Source organism: Sander vitreus, chromosome 14, assembly GCF_031162955.1.
Source record: "Sander vitreus isolate 19-12246 chromosome 14, sanVit1, whole genome shotgun sequence".
Lineage (NCBI taxonomy): Eukaryota > Metazoa > Chordata > Actinopteri > Perciformes > Percidae > Sander > Sander vitreus.
The window spans coordinates 1,005,001-1,025,000 of NC_135868.1; the positions used below are offsets into that span (position 1 = coordinate 1,005,001).

General features: G+C 47.4%; 3 protein-coding genes across 3 annotated transcripts in view; 2 read left to right on the top strand and 1 right to left on the bottom strand.

Annotated features, from left to right (window-relative positions):
* The window catches only part of LOC144529228 (saxitoxin and tetrodotoxin-binding protein 1-like), a 19,224-nt gene extending 16,011 nt beyond the window's left edge, over positions 1-3,213 (top strand). Inside the window, exons 9-11 of the mRNA XM_078268232.1 lie at positions 2,647-2,772; positions 2,944-3,066; positions 3,164-3,213. Of these exons, the coding sequence (XP_078124358.1) occupies positions 2,647-2,772; positions 2,944-3,066; positions 3,164-3,213 (299 nt within the window). The remainder of the gene's footprint in view (positions 1-2,646; positions 2,773-2,943; positions 3,067-3,163) is intronic.
* A 3,016-nt stretch (positions 3,214-6,229) lies between these two features.
* Positions 6,230-12,530, bottom strand: LOC144529229 (saxitoxin and tetrodotoxin-binding protein 1-like). Its single transcript, XM_078268234.1, has 6 exons — positions 12,414-12,530; positions 10,856-11,001; positions 7,751-7,833; positions 6,989-7,114; positions 6,377-6,499; positions 6,230-6,279 (listed from the first exon to the last, which is right to left on the bottom strand). Exons 1-6 carry the CDS (start codon positions 12,528-12,530, stop codon positions 6,230-6,232), a joined length of 645 nt encoding a protein of 214 aa, XP_078124360.1.
* A 2,376-nt stretch (positions 12,531-14,906) lies between these two features.
* The window catches only part of psmb4 (proteasome 20S subunit beta 4), a 6,902-nt gene continuing 1,808 nt past the window's right edge, over positions 14,907-20,000 (top strand). The window contains exons 1-6 of the mRNA XM_078268093.1: positions 14,907-15,056; positions 16,130-16,256; positions 17,537-17,616; positions 17,958-18,104; positions 18,498-18,579; positions 19,639-19,755. Of these exons, the coding sequence (XP_078124219.1) occupies positions 14,938-15,056; positions 16,130-16,256; positions 17,537-17,616; positions 17,958-18,104; positions 18,498-18,579; positions 19,639-19,755 (672 nt within the window). The 5' untranslated portion in view covers positions 14,907-14,937. The remainder of the gene's footprint in view (positions 15,057-16,129; positions 16,257-17,536; positions 17,617-17,957; positions 18,105-18,497; positions 18,580-19,638; positions 19,756-20,000) is intronic.

Here is a 20,000-nt window from a genome sequence, read left to right on the forward strand (position 1 = left end):
AGTTCATCCAGGATGGTATAGTCTGCATCAGAGTCCTGATTTAGTAGGGTGTTAAAATGTTCAGATCACCTCTCCAGGATGCTATTCTGGTCTTTCAGGACTTTGAGCCCATCTGCTGTTTTCAGGGGAGTGCTGCAGTGACTTCTTGGGTCGTAGATGGATTGGACTGCATTGTAAAAGTTTTGCATATCATTTCTATCATTCTATCATTTTCTGAGCCTTCTCCATCCACTACTTGTTCTGTAAGGTCCACAGAGTTCTCTGAGCTTCCCAACGAGCTTTTTGCCATTGTTGTCTGGCGGTGCTGGATAAGGTTTTTTTTAGGGTTTCCTGATGTGCTTTGTGCATGTTGCTTAGTAGGTTATGGATGGACTCGGAGTTGTTATCAAACCAGTCTTGATGGTTCTTGCTCTTGTAGCCGATTGTTTAGGCTGCTGCTTCATGAAGGGCTGCAGTAATAGAAGTCCACTGCTGTTCTGTGGCATTTCCACCCCTCAGGAGGAGTTCTAGCTCCACAAGTTTATCAGCCAGGGAGCGACGGAACTCATCCCTTGTAGTAGTGACTTCCAGGCGGACACAGTCTAAACGCCTCCTACTGGGTCCACGTTTCCGCATGGGGGGGCACACTTTCATGAGGACCTTGGTCATGATCATGCGGTCATCTGTCCGGCATTCTGCACCTCTCATGGCCCGGGTTATGAGAATGTCTCTGATGTCACAACGTCTCACGATGACATAATCAATGAGGTGCCAATGTTTGGACTGTGGGTGCATCCATGATGTTTTGTATTTGTTCTATTGCTGGAAGATGGTGTTAGTTATGGTCAGGTTGTACTCAGAGTAGAGGGTAAGTAACCTCATGACATTTGAGTTGGCCTGACCAATCCTGACCAAGTACTCCTTTCAATATCTCACTGTTCTGTCCAACACGAGCGTTGAAGTCCCCAAGCAGGAAGATCTTGACGTTCTTGGGGATCTGGTGGAGAGCCTTATCCAATGTCTGGTAAAAGGAGTGACGTAGACTTACTGTCAGATGGTAGAGTTGCAGCATACACACTTAGAAGTGTGGCATAGTGGTTCTTCACCAAGGGGATACGGAGGGTCATCAGTCTTTCACTGATGCCCACAGGTGTTTCAGTGAGTCTTGGCAATAGTGTGTTCTTAATGGCCAGTCCCACACCATGCAGATGTTGTGCACCTGGGGGATAGCCTTTCCAGTAGAAGGTGTAGCCCATTTCCTCCTCTGTTAGAGACCCCTCATCAAGGATCCTGGTTTCACTCAGGGCAACAATGTCGATATCATAGCGCCTCAGCTCGGCTGCAACCAGGGCTGTCCTTCTATGGGGTCTTTCAGACCTGCCACAGGAGTCCAGGAGGGATCTTATGTTCCATGTTGCCAGTTTAAGGTTGTAGGATTTGTTTCTTCTGTTTCGACTGCAGAAGTGGAATGACCGGTATCCTGTCCAGGTGTGAGTTGAGTGGGCCTTTTTTAGGCCACCTTTTCTAGGCCCTTCCTCAACTTGAGGTGATCTGTGTGGTCCCTGAATAGGGCTGCTCAGTCGCACAAGGGTCTGCTGAGAACAGCTGCCAGCCCCAGCTGTTAGCGACCAATACCCTGTGCTGCTGACGTGCAGGGCTCTGACTAAGAGCTCCCACTCTATTCAAACTTGCCCCCATTGTCAGACACCCCATCGCCGCCAGACTTTAACCAGATATAGATCCAGGTAATATTCACCGTGGTCAGAGGTGGATACCTGCGCAAAGATATAGTGCTATAGGGGGTGCGCTCTCCCCAGAAGCACTATCTTCACCATGATGAGGTAGGTCTGGTGGCATGGGTGGGCCCAGGACGATCAGCTCCATCCTGGCTGCAGGAGGCTGCTGGGACCTAGCTCTGTTTAGGCCCGATTATTGCGCACCGCCAGCACATTGCTTTTCTGTTCGGGTGTGCTCCCTTAGCCTTACCTCAAGAAGCCAACCCACAAGGCAGTGGGGCTATTTGCCCATAGCTGGGGCAGTGGTTGACGGGCGTCAGGGCATGTCCACTGTGTGGTGGGCCTGCATACCACATCTCTGGGGCCTATTGCTGCTCCGAGATCCCCCTGCAGTTTAGCATGGGACTGTGAGGTACCCAGTTACCATGTGTGGCCGCGAGGAGGCACTGCAAAAGTCTTGGTGGTGGAGAGGCTATGTACTGGCGGTGGAGACTTTCGCACTCTGCTCCTCTTTTCACCCCCTATGAGGGGGCTAGCCAGCGGCAGTAGCTAAAAAGCAGAAAGTTGCATGTAGCATGCACTAACTACAAGCACCTCCACATTACTGCACTAGACACTTCACACACACCCTGTAAACACACACGCACAGACACACACACACACACACGTCAACGTTTTTGACTCCCTGACAAAACTAATGTTCCAGATGCTAAATATGTCTTTAAGCTGTGTAAATATAACATTTCATCCATCCACATGACATTCACTGCACTTTGAAATGAGGCCACGCCCCTTTAGGACACAGAAAGTGCTTTATACCATTGGTGCAGCTTGTAATGTGTGTATATGTGTGTCTCTGTGTGTCTCTGTGTGTGTGTGTGTGTGTGTGTGTGTGTGTGTGTGTGTGTGTGTGTGTGTGTGTGTGTGTTAGCCATGGAGAAGGATGGACTTCTTGAGGTGTACAACGAGACAGCGGCTGTGAATTTCTTCGAGACCTGCCCCGACTGTCTGTCGATGGTCTTCAAGGACAGCGAGGGACGATTCCTGCTCAACTACAGTAAACACAGACGCTCATAATATATCTTTAGGGTCTGCAACTACACATTATTTTACTCATGCATTAATGTGTGTGTGTGTGTGTGTGTGTGTGTGTGTGTGTGTGTGTGTGTGTGTGTGTGTGTGTGTGTGTGTGTGTGTGTGTGTGTGTGTGTGTGTGTGTGTGTTTCAGGGAGGGAGGGGGATCACCGTGATGTTGAGAAGTTGAAAGCAGACCACAGCGATCACCACAAACTGGCCGCCTGTCTGGGATTCCCCGCCAACGCCAACCCGTTCAACTACGACGGAGCTGCAGGTCACTTCCTGTCTGGTTTCTCCTCCCACAGATTGTAGAGATGCAGATTAAAAAAGAAAGATAATTGAAATGATTTGATCCTTTTGTCTCCTCACAGATTTCTGTCATAAGAAATCATCCCCGGAGGTGAAGCCAGAAGTGTCCTGAGTGAAGACGTTGGAGCAAAACAAACATATTTCAGATATGTCCTCCACCAGTACAATAAAAGATAATACTACAACCTGGATGTGTGTTATGCACGTTAATGTGTGTTGCTCTGGTCTCAAATACATTCAAATGTTCTGTTTATATATGCAAATGACCTATAAGGACTACTAGCCAGTCAGAAGCAGAGTATGAGGGCCCTGACAGTACCTAGGTAAGGACTACTAGCCAGTCAGAAGCAGTATAAGGGCGTGCCCTGACAGTACCTAGGTAAGGACTACTAGCCAGTCAGAAGCAGAGTATGAGGGTGTCATGACAGTACCTAGGTAAGGACTACTAGCCAGTCAGAAGCAGAGTATGAGGGCGTGTCCTGACAGTAGCTAGGTAAGGACTACTAGCCAGTCAGAAGCAGAGTATGAGGGCGTGTCCTGACAGTAGCTAGGTAAGGACTACTAGCCAGTCAGAAGCAGAGTATGAGGGCGTGCCCTGACAGTAGTTAGGTAAGGACTACTAGCCAGTCAGAAGCAGAGTATGAGGGCCCTGACAGTAGCTAGGTAAGGACTACTAGCCAGTCAGAAGCAGAGTATGAGGGCGTGCCCTGACAGTAGCTAGGTAAGGACTACTAGCCAGTCAGAAGCAGAGTATGAGGGCGTGCCATGACAGTAGCTAAGTATAAATGTGTTATTTTATTCGAAAATGGTTGGATATTTCTTCATACTGGGGTCCATTATAATTGCACAAAATCTGAGAGAGACACACACACTCACACACTGTTACGTCAAGAGACAGTAAACAACATAAGTATTCACCTTTTCAACTTCCTTACAAGATAAAACACCAGCAGGGGGCGAGAAAATGCATGCACTGTTGGAACCCATCATTAGCTTGTGTTTCCCTGGGGAACATTTAAACTGGTGCACCTTAGTGAGAGCAGGTGGTGAAAAGCATTTCACGGGAATTCCTTCCTTGAAGAGGAGACGCGCATTTCAGACACATTCAGCTCATCATTTGGGAAAACAATGATTAATGGCAGTCTAATGGACAATTGATTCCTTTCATCTTGTATTGGAAATGTATAGTTTTCAGTTGATATTAGTGATGGCAAACTGAAGCTTTCTGAGGCCCTGTTTAAAATAGTTATTTTGAAAAACTGAGACATTTCCCTTCGTTTGTGCCCCTTCGTTTACACACAAACAGAGAATTCGCGTCTTTCTGAAGGCCCAGACACACAGAGCAGACGGCCAAACGTCGGCAGTAAAGCCAGTGTGACTGATCAGTCTCCCCAAGTTGGTCAAAAAAGTCCCTCAGAACACATCGAAGAGACGAGACGTAATACGTCTCCATAACAGCAGGCGGCGCTAATCTGTATTGTCGCCCAAAAAATGAAAACCAGCAGCTGATTGGACGAACGCGTCACGTGGGTCTGGCTCCTCCCCGACCATAATGGCGTCTCGTTCAGAATACGATCTCATATTGGACTAAAATAGTTCACCGTAACGTGTTTAAGAGAGAAAGAGGCCGCGCAGCTGCTGAATCTGTCTTCATTTCAGATCAACAAAGGTCAGTTTAAAAGATGTTCCTCAGATCATCCCGCTCCCCTGTTTCCTGGTTACCTCTCCACCAATCAGATGGGTCATTTGAGTCCGACTACCGGCAGTGCCCGCCCCGCTGATTATACATGTCAAATCAGCCAAAATGAAGGACGACGGTCCCTCGGACGGACGACGGCACGGGACACACCGACCAGACTCGAGTCACCGACCTCGCCAGACTGTCCAACGGACGATTATCGGCTCGGTGTGTCAGCGCCTTAAAAACTGCGGCCAGAGTGGAGATTTTGGAAAACTTCGTTTGCATGTAAACTGAGACAAACGGAGGTTCAGGCAGCCGAGGAAGTGAGGAAGAGAAGAGAGAGGAAGTGATGCGTTGCTGTTGTTGCTATTTTCGGGATTCTGATTGGCTAATGTGGGCTTGAGCTTCTCGTAACACCGCCACCTACAGGTGTGGCGTGCTCTTGACGGCGTTGACGGCATATATACACAAGGGGACGTGTAAACAAACACTTTTCTGAAACCTGACCCCTGTGGACGATGTTATTTTAGAAAACGGAGAGGTTGAAATGTCCGTTTATGAACACGCCCTCATACTCTGCTTCTGACTGGCTAGTAGTCCTTACCTAGGTACTGTCAGGGCACGCCCTCATACTCTGCTTCTGACTGGCTAGTAGTCCTTACCTAGCTACTGTCAGGACACGCCCTCATACTCTGCTTCTGACTGGCTAGTAGTCCTTACCTAGGTACTGTCAGGGCACGCCCTCATACTGCTTCTGACTGGCTAGTAGTCCTTACCTAGGTACTGTCAGGGCACGCCCTTATACTGCTTCTGACTGGCTAGTAGTCCTTACCTAGGTACTGTCATGGCACCCTCATACTCTGCTTCTGACTGGCTAGTAGTCCTTACCTAGGTACTGTCAGGGCACGCCCTCATACTCTGCTCCTGACTGGCTAGTAGTCCTTACCTAGGTACTGTCAGGGCACGCCCTCATACTCTGCTCCTGACTGGCTAGTAGTCCTTACCTAGGTACTGTCAGGGCACGCCCTCATACTCTGCTTCTGACTGGCTAGTAGTCCTTACCTAGGTACTGTCAGGGCACGCCCTCATACTCTGCTTCTGACTGGCTAGTAGTCCTTACCTAGGTACTGTCATGACACCCTCATACTCTGCTTCTGACTGGCTAGTAGTCCTTACCTACCTACTGTCATGACACCCTAATACTCTGCTTCTGACTGGCTAGTAGTCTTTACCTAGGTACTGTCAGGGCACGCCCTCATACTCTGCTTCTGACTGGCTAGTAGTCCTTATAGGTCATTTGCATATATAAACAGAACATTTGAATGTATTTGAGACCAGAGCAACACATATTAACGTGCATAACACACATCCAGGTTGTAGTATTATCTTTTATTGTACTGGTGGAGGACATATCTGAAATATGTTTGTTTTGCTCCAACGTCTTCACTCAGGACACTTCTGGCTTCACCTCCGGGGATGATTTCTTATGACAGAAATCTGTGAGGAGACAAAAGGATCAAATCATTTCAATTATCTTTCTTTTTTAATCTGCATCTCTACAATCTGTGGGAGGAGAAACCAGACAGGAAGTGACCTGCAGCTCCGTCGTAGTTGAACGGGTTGGCGTTGGCGGGGAATCCCAGACAGGCAGCCAGTTTGTGGTGATCGCTGTGGTCTGCTTTCAACTTCTCAACATCACGGTGATCCCCCTCCCTCCCTGAAACACACACACACACACACACACACACACACAGAGACACACACATACAGAGACAAACACACACACACACACACACACAGAGACAGAGACAAACACACACACACACACACACACACACAGACACACACACACACACACACACACACACACACACACACACACACACACACACACACACACAGACACACACACAGACATACATACAGACAGACAGACACACACACACACACACAGACACACACACACACACACACACACAGAGACACACACAGACACACACACAGAGACACACACATACAGAGACACACACACACACACACAGAGACAGAGACAAACACACACACACACACACACACACACAGACAGACAGACACACACAAAGACAGACACACACACACACACACACAGACACACACACATTAATGCATGAGTAAAATAATGTGTAGTTGCAGCCCTAAAGATAATAATATGAGCGTCTGTGTTTACTGTAGTTGAGCAGGAATCGTCCCTCGCTGTCCTTGAAGACCATCGACAGACAGTCGGGGCAGGTCTCGAAGAAATTCACAGCCGCTGTCTCGTTGTACACCTCAAGAAGTCCATCCTTGTCTATGGCTAACACACACACACACACACACACACACACACACATACAGACACACACACACACACACACACAGATACACACAGACACACACAGACACACACAGACACACACTCACAAACACACAGACACACAGACACACACTCACAAACACACACACACGCACACACACACACACACACACACACACACACTCACATTACATGGTATGAAACACTTCCTTTCTCCTTTGGCCTCATTTGAAAGTGTATTGAACGTGGTGTGGATGGATAAAATGTTATAATTGCTTAACTTATTACTATTTTCTTGTGCTAACGTTAGATATTTGCACAGCTTTAAGATATATTTAGCATCAGGAACTATTAGTTTTGTCAGATAGTGAAAAACGTTGAAAAAGGAGACAAAAAGAGGGCGACAAAATTTCAACAAAAACGTCAACAAAACAACAAACAGTTGGAATTAAAAGCCACCTGCCACATTGGCTTTTAATATCAACTAGCCACACGTAGCGTAGAAGTTAACTTCAGGCACTGCGTGTTTGTGTGTGTGTCTGTGTGTGTCTGTGTGTGTCTGTGTGTTTCTCTGTGTGTGTGTGTGTGTGTGTGTGTGCGTGTGTGTGAGTGTGTGTCTGTATTAATGTGACTCACCACCAGGAAAGCTGGTCATGGTGCTGTCCAGCGGGTCAGTGGGCATCGTCATGTTGATGAAGTAGGTGACACACGACTGATGTCTGAAAAAGACACAAACAACAAACATTGCAGAATCACCATGTTCGAGCAAATTAAATCATTTTACACACGCAGACATTTGTCTTCGCGCAGCTAACCAAAACCGCGACCGTGACCTTCTCTGGACCGACGTCGTCGTGTAGTTTGGAAGACTTGTTGGGCCGTCTTTGGTTCATTCATCATATTTGTTTTCACGTCTATGTTTTGAAATGTCAGGGTTTTCCCCGCCATCATAAGGTTAAGGTGCAGCAACTAAGCCGAATGAATGTAACAAAAGACTTTTCTCAGATCTGATGACTGTAGTCGGACTTCTTTAGCTTTAAGTTTTGTCTTCAAGCATTTTGAGTGTTGTTATTTATGATCTGCTCTAGCTTTTCCAACGTTTCAGACACAGATATGGTGAGAATGACGATCCAAAATTATTTGAAATTCCGTCGCATGTCCGTCCTTTCGGCCGGATGTCCGTCCCCTTCCTCTTTCTTTGTGTTGGTGTTCTAACCTCTGGTGGATTTGTGAGGACTATGGTTAACTGCTCCTCAGATCTCTGCAGGGTAAATCCAGACAGCTAGCTAGACTATCTGTCCAATCAGAGTTTTCTGTTGCACGACTTAAACTAGTTTTGAACCTACACATGTTGCACCAAAACAAGTTCCTTCCTGAGACTATTTTGCAGAGGTACTGTAGCTCCGTCTGGCACTTAGCGCCACCCAAGATGATTGTGATTCCATCCATCCATCCATCTAAATCCGCTTATCCGGGATCGGGTCGCTGGGGCAGCAGCTCCAGCAGGGGACCCCAAACTTCCCTTTCCCGAGCCACATTAGCCAGCTCCGACTGGGGGATCCAGAGGCGTTCCCAGGCCAGGTTGGAGATATAATCCCTCCACCTAGTGCTGGGTCTTCCCCAAGGCCTCCTCCCAGCTGGACGTCCCTCCACCTAGTCCTGGGTCTTCCCCAAGGCCTCCTCCCAGCTGGACGTCCCTCCACCTAGTCCTGGGTCTTTCCCGAGGCCTCCTCCCAGCTGGACGTCCCTCCACCTAGTCCTGGGTCTTCCCCAAGGCCTCCTACCAGCTGGACGTCCCTCCGCCTAGTCCTGGGTCTTCCCCGAGACCTCCTTCCCAGCTGGACGCCCCTCCCCCTAGTCCCGGGTCTTCCTCGAGGCCTCCTCCCAGCTGGACGTCCCTCCACCTAGTCCTGGGTCTTCCCCGAGACCTCCTCCCAGCTGGACGCCCCTCCCCCTAGTCCCGGGTCTTCCTCGAGGCCTCCTCCCAGCTGGATGTCCCTCCACCTAGTCCCGGGTCTTCCTCGAGGCCTCCTCCCAGCTGGACGTCCCTCCACCTAGTCCTGGGTCTTCCCCGAGGCCTCTTCCCAGCTGGACGTCCCTCCACCTATTACCTCCTCTGTTAAGGTCAACAGGTCCTTAAGGTTAAGCGTCCCATCCTTACTGTACACAGCTTGGATGGTTCCCCGCTTCCCCCTCCTGAGGTGGCGAACAGTTTTCCAGAAGCACCTTGGTGCCGAAGGAAAGTTCTTCTCCATGTCTTCTCCGAACTTCTCCCACACCTGCTGCTTTGCCTCTTTCACGGCAGAGGCTGCAGCCCTTCGGTAGCCTACTGCCTCCGGTGTCCTCTGGGATAACATATCCCGGAAAGACTCCTTCTTCAGTCGGACGGCTTCCCTGACCACCGGTGTCCACCATGGTGTTTGTGGGTTACTGCCCTTGAAGCACCTAAGACCATAAGACCACAGCTCCTCACCGCAGCTTCAGCAATGGAAACTTTGAACATTGTCCACTCGGGTTCAATGCTCCCAGCCTCCACAGGGATGCACGAAAAGCTACAGTGTGTGTTCATGGTAGAGTGACACCTGAGAAATTTCAAAAACAATTTTGACAATGACTGTAGTTCATACAATTACTGTAAATCTTTTCAGAGGTGTGAGTTGAAAGTCTGTCGGACAGGGGCCTCTTCCAGACGTTTACAATTTACCCGCACTATCCGTTTGGGCTTACCAGGTCTGTCCAGAGTCTTCCCCCACCCCCTGACCCAACTCACCACCAGATGGTGATCGGTTGACAGCTCCGCCCCTCTCTTCACCCGAGTGTCCAAAACATACGGCCTCAGATCAGATGAAACGATTATAAAATCGATCATTGACCTTTGGCCTAGGGTGCTCTGGTACCAAGTACACTTATGAGCATCCCTATGTTCGAACATGGTGTTCGTTATAGACAATCCATGACTAGCACAGAAGTCCAACAACAAACAACAACTCTGGTTTAGATCAGGGAGGCCGTTCCTCCCAATCACGCCTCTTCATGTGTCTCCATCATTGCCCCCATGCGCGTTGAAGTCCCCCAAGCAGAACTATGGAGGCCCCCACTGGAGCCCCACGCAGGACTCCACTCAAGGTCTCCAAGAAGGCCGAATACTCTGAGCTTTTGTTGCATATGCATGGCTCCTTCCCCCACAGAGAGGTGACATTACACGTCCCCAGAGCCAGCCTCTGCTGCTCGGGTCTGGTCCGTTGAGGCCCCTTGACCTTCACTGCCACCTGTGTAGCAGTGCACCTGACCCCAGCGGTTCCTCCCACAGGTGGTGGGCCCATGGGATGGAGAGGGAGGTGCCAAGTTGCTTTTTTCGGGCTGTGCCCGGCCGGGCTCTGTGTCAAACCCAGCCACCAGGCACTTGCTGATGAGCACTCCATCTGGGCCTGGCTCCAGACGGGGGCCCGGGGCTTCCTCTGGGCAGGGTAATTCTACCTCTTCCTCGTTGACTCATAGGGTTTTTGAACCGTTCTTTGTCTGGCCCCTCACCTGAGACCACTTTGCCATGGGACACCCTACTAGGAGCACCAAGCAACACAGCCTTCAGGTTCATAGGGACACACAAACCTCTCCACCACGATAAGGTGATGGTTTGATTGTGATTGGTTTAAAGAAATAGCAATGAACCAGAGCATGTTCTTCTCCCATCTAGGAATGCTGTGTGGACTAGCCAGCGAGACTATGTAAGCACTGACTCACGTGTGCATGTTCCTCACTGTGCACGTGACCGTCTTGTTGTCATCGCAGAGTCTTAACTCGGCATGGGAGCTGGTGACGTTTTGAAGCAGCACGTTGCCTTGATCGTGGTCAGTGATGGACCAGACCAGGACCCAGTCCCCGAAAATCTGCAGAAAGAGAGAGGGATGGGGGAAGGGAGGGGTCAGACAGAGTATGCTTCCACTAAAAGTTCTGTTGTTGCTGCTGACAGACTCAGATTATTATTCTAAGTGTCTGACAACATTATGAAAGGATCCCTACAGAGATAGACCTTTTAGTTAAAGAGGAAGATCCTTTTAGTTTAACATGAAATCACCATCACCAAACTACACCAGACTCCATGTAAATAATCAGGACTTTTAGCGTGTATAGAGCCAGCATATTTCCACCAGACTCCATGTAAATAATCAGGACTTTTAGCGTGTATAGAGCCAGCATATTTCCACCAGACTCCATGTAAATAATTAGGACTTTTATCATGGTAAAACACACTTCATTCAAAGTTGACAGAAACTAAATAAAACTATCAAAAGCCATCTTGGTTCATCTTTCCACTGTTCCAACAATCACCACTCTGGTTTGGTTGAAATAAACTCTTAATTCACCCATTTACATGTGGAGATATGCTGGCTCTATACACGCTAAAAGTCCTGATTATTTACATGGAGTCTGGTGGAGATATGCTGGCTCTATACACGCTAAAAGTCCTGATTATTCACATGGAGTCTGGTGGAGATATGCTGGCTCTATACACGCTAAAAGTCCTGATTATTTACATGGAGTCTGGTGGAGATATGCTGGCTCTATACACGCTAAAAGTCCTGATTATTCACATGGAGTCTGGTGGGGATTTTTATTTTTAATTTTTTTACATCACAGCCTCGATTGGTCAGTTAGTTTGTGTTTTTTGGGTGGCTTTGAGGAGTCCGAACTAAACCATTAAGATTCGTCTTTTGAATCATTTCAATTGATGAAAAGATTAAAAGAGTTAGCCAATTCAACTAAAGCTGAAACGTAGAGAAAAAACTGTAAAAAACGGTAATGTTCTGACGACCTCCGGGAGATGCGACCGATCTTCGTTAAACTGGAGGTGGAGAGACTATATATCATCAGATATTTCTGCTAACATGTTTTCTAAGAAGACAGTCTGTCATTGATTTACTTTGTAAACAAGAAAGTTGTGTGTGTGTGTGTGTGTGTGTGTGTGTGTGTGTGTCTGTCTGTGTGTGTGTGTGTGTGTGTTTGTCTATTTCCGTGTGTGTGTGTGTGTGTGTGTGTGTACGTGTGTGTGTGTGTGTTCGTGTGTGTGTGTGTGTGTACGTGTGCGTGTGCGTGTTCGTGTGTGTGTGTGTGTGTGTGTGTGTGTGTGTGTGTGTGTGTGTGTGTGTGTGTGTGTGTGTGTGTGTGTGTGTGTGTGTGTGTGTGTGTGTGTGTGTGTGTGTGTGTGTGTGTGTGTGTGTGTGTGTGTGTGTGTGTGTGTGTGTGTGTGTGTGTGTGTACCAGTCCTTAGCCCTAATTGTAGGAGCAGAATCAGACTCACCTTGTGTATGTCTTTTGTTTGCAGCGTAGCGTTCAGACCTTGGCAGTCTTCGGGGTCCGCCGCGGCGGAGCTGCCGATCGCCGCAAGCAGCAGCACGGCTCTCGTCACAACACTCATCCTGCTCTGAGACAAAAATCAAACGCACCCTCTGCTCTCTGTGGGATCTGTCGGGGACTGCACAGCGAGGACAGGGAAGCAGGTCGGGTTTATAACGGCCCCGGGACCCCGGCGAGGGTCCAAAGTGTGTGTGCATTTACGTGTACAACGCTCTGAACAAATGACTCCCACTCATTTGAGCATATTTACTTTGGCTCACTGTCTCTCTCTTCAACCTGGGTCCCTATCTTTCCAATCATTGGTGTCTAAGAGACTAATCTCCAATGTAAACCATGCTATATTATACTATACTAGCTCAGGCAAATAATAAGTGACTTTTAAAGGGCTTTTAAGCCGGGGAGTGGAGTTCATGTCCTGAAGAAGTTAAGGAGAAAACACAAGACTTTCACCAGGAAACAGGTGTTCATGTCCTGAAGAAGTTAAGGAGAAAACACAAGACTTTCACCCAGGAAACAGGTGTTCATATCCTGAAGAAGTTAAGGAGAAAACACAAGACTTTCACCAGGAAACAGGTGTTCATGTCCTGAAGAAGTTAAGGAGAAAACACAAGACTTTCACCCAGGAAACAGGTGTTCATGACCTGAAGAAGTTAAGGAGAAAACACAAGACTTTCAGCCACAGAAACAGGTGTTCATGTCCTGAAGAAGTTAAGGAGAAAACACAAGACTTTCACCAGGAAACAGGTGTTCATGTCCTGAAGAAGTTAAGGAGAAAACACAAGACTTTCACCAGGAAACAGGTGTTCATGTCCTTGAGAAGTTAAGGAGAAAACACAAGACTTTCACCAGGAAACAGGTGTTCATGTCCTGAAGAAGTTAAGGAGAAAACACAAGACTTTCACCAGGAAACAGGTGTTCATGTCCTGAAGAAGTTAAGGAGAAAACACAAGACTTTCACCAGGAAACAGGTGTTCATGTCCTGAAGAAGTTAAGGAGAAAACACAAGACTTTCAGCTACAGAAACACAGCTACTAAACTAAACCTAAACTAGCCTAGCACATAACATTAATGGTATTGGTCTCCTCTCCCTGCGTGTTACGTTTAACGTGAGAATGAGACTGTCCTTGCCTGGATGAGAGTATGTCTTTCCTGACGAAGTTAAAGGTCTAATATGTAATACTGACAACTAGTGTTTAAAATAGTTACTGTAGTACAAATACAAAATACTAGAGAGTCGTCTCCCCCGCCCTCTGAGACACACACACACACACACACACACAGACACACGCACACAGACATGCACACACACACACACACACACACACAAAGACACAGACAGACACACACAGACACACACACGTACACACACACACACACACACACACACACACACATACAGACACACACACACACACACACACACACACACACAAGCAGACACATGATGATAGGCGTGCTGGTGGTGGCTGTGTTGATGGTGGGTGTGCTGGTGGGCGGCGGCACACAGAGGTTTGGTGCCCACTTGACAGCGGTTGCCGGATGATCAGCCCGTTGGTAAGAACTGTCGTCAGCTTGATATCCGTTGGTAAGGTGCCACTGGAAGTGGGCCGGTGGTACCTGGAAGGACGCCCGGTCGCAAAAGGGAAATGGTGGAACCCCCCTGTGTCAACTAGAGTCCAGTGGGGTTGGTTGTCAAGACGGCAGTGCAGGTACAGCCCTGTGGTGTGGCCTAAATGGCCTAGGAGGGTTGTGTGTGTGTGTGTGTGTGTGTGTGTGTGTGTGTGTGTGTGTGTGTGTGTGTGCGCGCGCGTGTGTGTCCGAGTCATGTGACTAAACTTAGACATCACTTCACAGCAGACATTTTTAATAAAAATGTCCAAAGTTTGGTTTGGAGCCCATTTCTTCTTGTGAATGTAGATAATAACATTAACCACAAAAAATAAATTATATATATATATATATATATGCTTTTTTTTATATTATAAATTGTTGAACATCAATCTAAAACATTCTGGCAACCATAAAGTCAGAAAACAACTATATTTTAGGCAAGATTAGGACAACTTTATGATTTTATTATTAGGACAGAACATGGCCCCACAATTCCACATAAACATCAGCAGGCGGCGGTACCGCGCCGCTCCGTGACGTAAGCACGTTATCACCCTGACAAGGAGACGGTGCGTCGAGCGGCGGTACCGCGCCGCTCCGTGACGTCAACACGTTTTTTATTTTCTTTATTTTTTATTTTTTTATTATTTAGAATTCAATTTACAAATATTCATCACAGTCCGTAAACATAAAACTATACATAAATAAGTGCAAATAATATAATGTGAAAGCAAGTATGAAAGTAATAATTTGAACAGAAACAAATAAAAAAAAGATACATAAGCGACGTCCACACGCTTTTACCGCTGACAAGAAGCTAGTCGCTGTGTCGTCACTTCCTGCAGTTTATTTTCAACATGGAGTCGACAGGTTTGAAGATGAGTTTCTGGGAGAACGGACCAAAGCCCGGCCAGTTTTACTCTTTCCCCGGCGGCAGCAGCAGCGGGACATCATGCGGACCGGTCAGACACACACTGTGAGTGGTCCGCTGCGACAGAACCAGGACAGATTACCGTCTAAGTTAAACAAGAACTCCCCCGCTGTCGGTTTCGGTTCGTGCGCCGCCGCAGTGCTGTATCATCATGGAGACGCTAGCCGACGCTAAGCTAACTGCTAAGCTAACTGTTAGTTTACAACCGTGATAACGCCTGTAAAGCTTAATAAAGATACTTTAGGACTTATTTAACTAACGTAAAGAATAAATGAGAATATACGTCGGCCATTTTAAATGTGGCTATATTGCAGTTTGGTGTCTTACTTACTGTTTTGCTGACTAACTGTTAGCTGTGTCATTTAGCCACCGGCAGCTAACATAAGCATATAAAACTCAGATTATCTTACTTTTATTTCACCATTTTATTAAACAAGGCAGGTTGTTAACATCCTTATATGTCTGAGTAGTAAAAACAAATATCAATATAAAAAAACACACACACACACACAGACAGACAGACGCACAGATACACAGACACACACCGACAGAGAGAGACACACACACAGACAGACAGATACACAGACAGACACACACACACACACACACACAGACAGACGCACAGACAGACAGACACACACACACACAGACAGACAGATACACAGACACAGACAGACAGACACACACACACACACACAGACAGACGCACAGATACACAGACACACACCGACAGAGAGACAGACAGACAGACACACACACACACACACACACAGACAGACGCACAGACACAGACACAGACACACACACACACACACAGACAGACGCACAGATACACAGACACACACCGACAGAGAGACAGACAGACAGACGCACAGATACACACCGACAGATCGACACAGACAGACAGACACACACACACACACAGTTTGGTTTTGCCTTACATTTTGCACTAATTAGACTATTTATTGTATGTATTATCTTTTTTAATTGTACATAATGATCATCTTTATACTTGTTGTTGTACGTGTCCTTATTGCACCGTGGGTCGATTGCTCTGTGTCTGTCACATGCTGCAGAGCTGATATGAAGTTGACTTGACTGTCTCCCTCCCTCCGCAGTAACCCCATGGTAACCGGGACGTCCGTGCTCGGCGTGAAGTTCACCGGCGGCGTCATCATCGCGGCGGACATGTTGGGCTCGTACGGCTCCCTGGCTCGCTTCAGGAACATCTCCCGCCTCATGAAGGTGACGCTCTGAGGAAAGGCCTTTCGGCTTTAGGTGCTGCACCTGAACCTCACAGTGGCGGGCAAAAAACCTTGAGCTGCTTTGTTGTCTTTTTCTGAGAACCCAATAAAGGGAGATGTCACGCTCACTATCTGTTCCCCCAAATACCGAGAAACAACCTAAGCCATTGCCTCAAACGCACACACTTCTGTATGTCTGTCTGTGTTTGAAGGCGCTAGGTGCACTTACGTGTTTCCTCAGTGACTGCAGGCCCTTCTATTAAGGGCTATACTCGACAGCAGCTAACGTTAGCCTACCGCTAGCTAGTTAACACTATTCTCGACAGCAGCCAACGTTAGCCTACCGCTAGCTAGTTAACACTATTCTTGACAGCAGCCAACGTTAGCCTACCGCTAGCTAGTTAACACTATACTCGACAGCAGCCAACGTTAGCCTACCGCTAGCTAGTTAACACTATTCTTGACAGCAGCCAACGTTGGCCTACCGCTAGCTAACACTATACTCGACAGCAGCCAACGTTAGCCTACCGCTAGCTAGTTAACACTATACTCGACAGCAGCCAACGTTAGCCTACCGCTAGCTAGTTAACACTATACTCGACAGCAGCCAACGTTAGCCTACCGCTAGCTAGATAACACTATTCTCGACAGCAGCCAACGTTAGCCTACCGCTAGCTAGTTAACACTATTCTTGACAGCAGCCAACGTTGGCCTACCGCTAGCTAGTTAACACTATACTCGACAGCAGCCAACGTTAGCCTACCGCTAGCTAGTTAACACTATACTCGACAGCAGCCAACGTTAGCCTACCGCTAGCTGGTTAACACTATACTCGACAGCAGCTAACGTTAGCCTACCGCTAGCTAGCTAACACTATACTCGACAGCAGCCAACGTTTGCCTACCGCTAGCTAGTTAACACTGTTCTCGACAGCAGCCAACGTTAGCCTACCGCTAGCTATATATATATATATATATATAATGACATAAGTGTCTTACTGGTTTTAAAGGCTGCATTACAGTAAAGTGATGTACTTTTCTGATCTTACCAGACTGTTCCAGCTGTTCTATTATTTGCCTTTTCCCCATTAGACATTATATCCACATTACTGATGATTATTGATCTAACATCTAAGTGTGAAGGTATTTTGTGAAAGCACCAATAGTCAACACTACAATATCACTGCAATATCGATATCGAGGTAACCTCCAGCTGCTAAAAAGAATAATTCCTGATTCTAATGCTGTGTTGACCGTTTTTCTTCTTTGTCCCTGTTTTCAGGTCAACGACAGCACCATCCTGGGAGCCTCCGGAGACTACGCCGACTACCAGCATCTCAAACAGATCATCGAGCAGATGGTGTAAGCTGACGGGGAATTGTTTGTTTTTCTGCGCAGATGTGAGTCGCGCGTGCGTCACTTTTGCGACAAGTAGCCTCCGAGGAGCTAACGGCGTTTTGAGCTAACGTTAGCAGTCAAACAATCGTCGATGGCTACGAACGTTTTTGAAATGATTTCCATCTTCTGTTGTTGTACGTGACGAGAGCAGTTTACCATTTTATGGATTTCACAAACGTCAGTATGACACGTTATGCCGTAAGCCGCTGAAATCTGAGCACGCGCGACTCGCGTCGGGCAGTGACGGCGCTCAGGGCGAGATGGTAACGTTTTGGGTTTGTTTTTTTTTTTTTTGTTTCCGCCAGCATCGACGAGGAGCTGCTGGGGGACGGACACAGCTACAGCCCGAAGGCGGTGCACTCGTGGCTGACCCGCGTGATGTACAACCGTCGCAGCAAGATGAACCCCCTGTGGAACACGGTGGTGATCGGGGGCTTCTACAACGGAGAGAGGTGAGCACCGCTCACGGCCGCCACTGGGGGGGGGGTGGAGAGAGAGAGAGAGAGAGAGAGAGAGAGAGAGAGAGAGAGAGAGAGAGAGAGAGAGGGGGCAGGACGGAGACACACAGAGAGAGAGAGAGGGGGGCAGGACGGAGACACAGAGAGACAGACAGACGGAGGGAGACACACAGAGAGAGAGAGAGGGGGGCAGGACGGAGACACAGAGAGACAGACAGATGGAGGGAGACACACAGAGAGAGAGAGAGGGGGGCAGGACGGAGACACAGAGAGACAGACAGACGGAGGGAGAGACACAGAGAGAGAGAGAGAGACAGACGGGTTTCTTGAAGGAATCGTTAGTTTCAGAGCTACAGTTAACCAGTCGACCATCTTGCCTCCCTCTAGTTTCCTAGGTTACGTGGACAAGCTGGGCGTGGCCTATGAGGCGCCCACGGTGGCCACGGGCTTCGGAGCGTACCTGGCTCAGGTGAGCCATCTAATAGTGTCTGTTCTGTCTTGTCGATACGGAGCCGGAGTTACATTTGATTGGACATTTTTAATAAAATGGCTGTACATCTGACGCACAAGCTCCTGATTCTAAAATAATAACTTTTATATTATTGGATCTGATGAATGTGTGAATGTTTAAATTGTTGTTGCTGCTGACAGGCTCAGATTATTATTCTAAGTGTCTGACAACATTATGAAAGGATCCCTACAGAGATAGACCTTTTAGTTAAAGAGGAAGATCTTTTTAGTTTAACATGAAATCACCATCACCAAACTACACCAGACTCCATGTAAATAATCAGGACTTTTAGCGTGTATAGAGCCAGCATATCTCCACCAGACTCCATGTAAATAATCAGGACTTTTAGCGTGTATAGAGCCAGCATATTTCCACCAGACTCCATGTAAATAATCATCACTTTCAGTGTGTACAGAGCCAGCATATTTCCACATGTAAATGGGTGAATTAAGGGTTTATTTCAACCAAACCAGAGTGGTGATTGTTGGAACAGTGGAAAGATGAACCAAGACGGCTTTTGGTAGTTTTATTTAGTTTCTGTCAACTTCTTCTTGTCTGGTGGAGATATGCTGGCTCTAAACACGCTAAAAGTCCTGATTATTTACATGGAGTCTGGTGGAGATATGCTGGCTCTATATACGCTAAAAGTCCTGATTATTTACATGGAGTCTGGTGGAGATATGCTGGCTCTATACACGCTAAAAGTCCTGATTATTTACATGGAGTCTGGTGGAGATATGCTGGCTCTATACACGCTAAAAAGTCCTGATTATTTACATGGAGTCTGGTGGAGATATGCTGGCTCTATACACGCTAAAAGTCCTGATTATTTACATGGAGTCTGGTGGAGATATGCTGGCTCTATATACGCTAAAAGTCCTGATTATTTACATGGAGTCTGGTGGAGATATGCTGGCTTTTTTGTATTTGAAATAGTTTTTATATTATACATCTGTGGAAATAACTCTCTTAAAATCAATAACTACGCACTATGTGTTGTTGTTGTTGTGTTTTCAGCCCCTGATGAGGGAGGTGGTGGAGAACAAGGCAGAGATCACTAAGCAGGAGGCGCGGGAGCTGGTGGAGCGCTGCCTCAAAGTGCTCTACTACAGAGACGCTCGCTCCTACAACAGGGTGAGTTGTCTTCGCCTGGAGGCTGTTCTCAGTCCTGTTGCGGCCTGTTTTCCGTCAGTTTTCCGTGTGTGTGTATATTATGGCTGTCAAACGATTAAATCTTCTTAATCGCGATTAATTGCATGTTTTATCACGTGATTAAATTCTATTATTTAGCATTTCAGAACAGTTTTTAAGTCCATATTAACAATGGAAAGCCGTTCTTACCAGAGGATCCTGATTGGGAATCAAATGAAAGCAAAGAA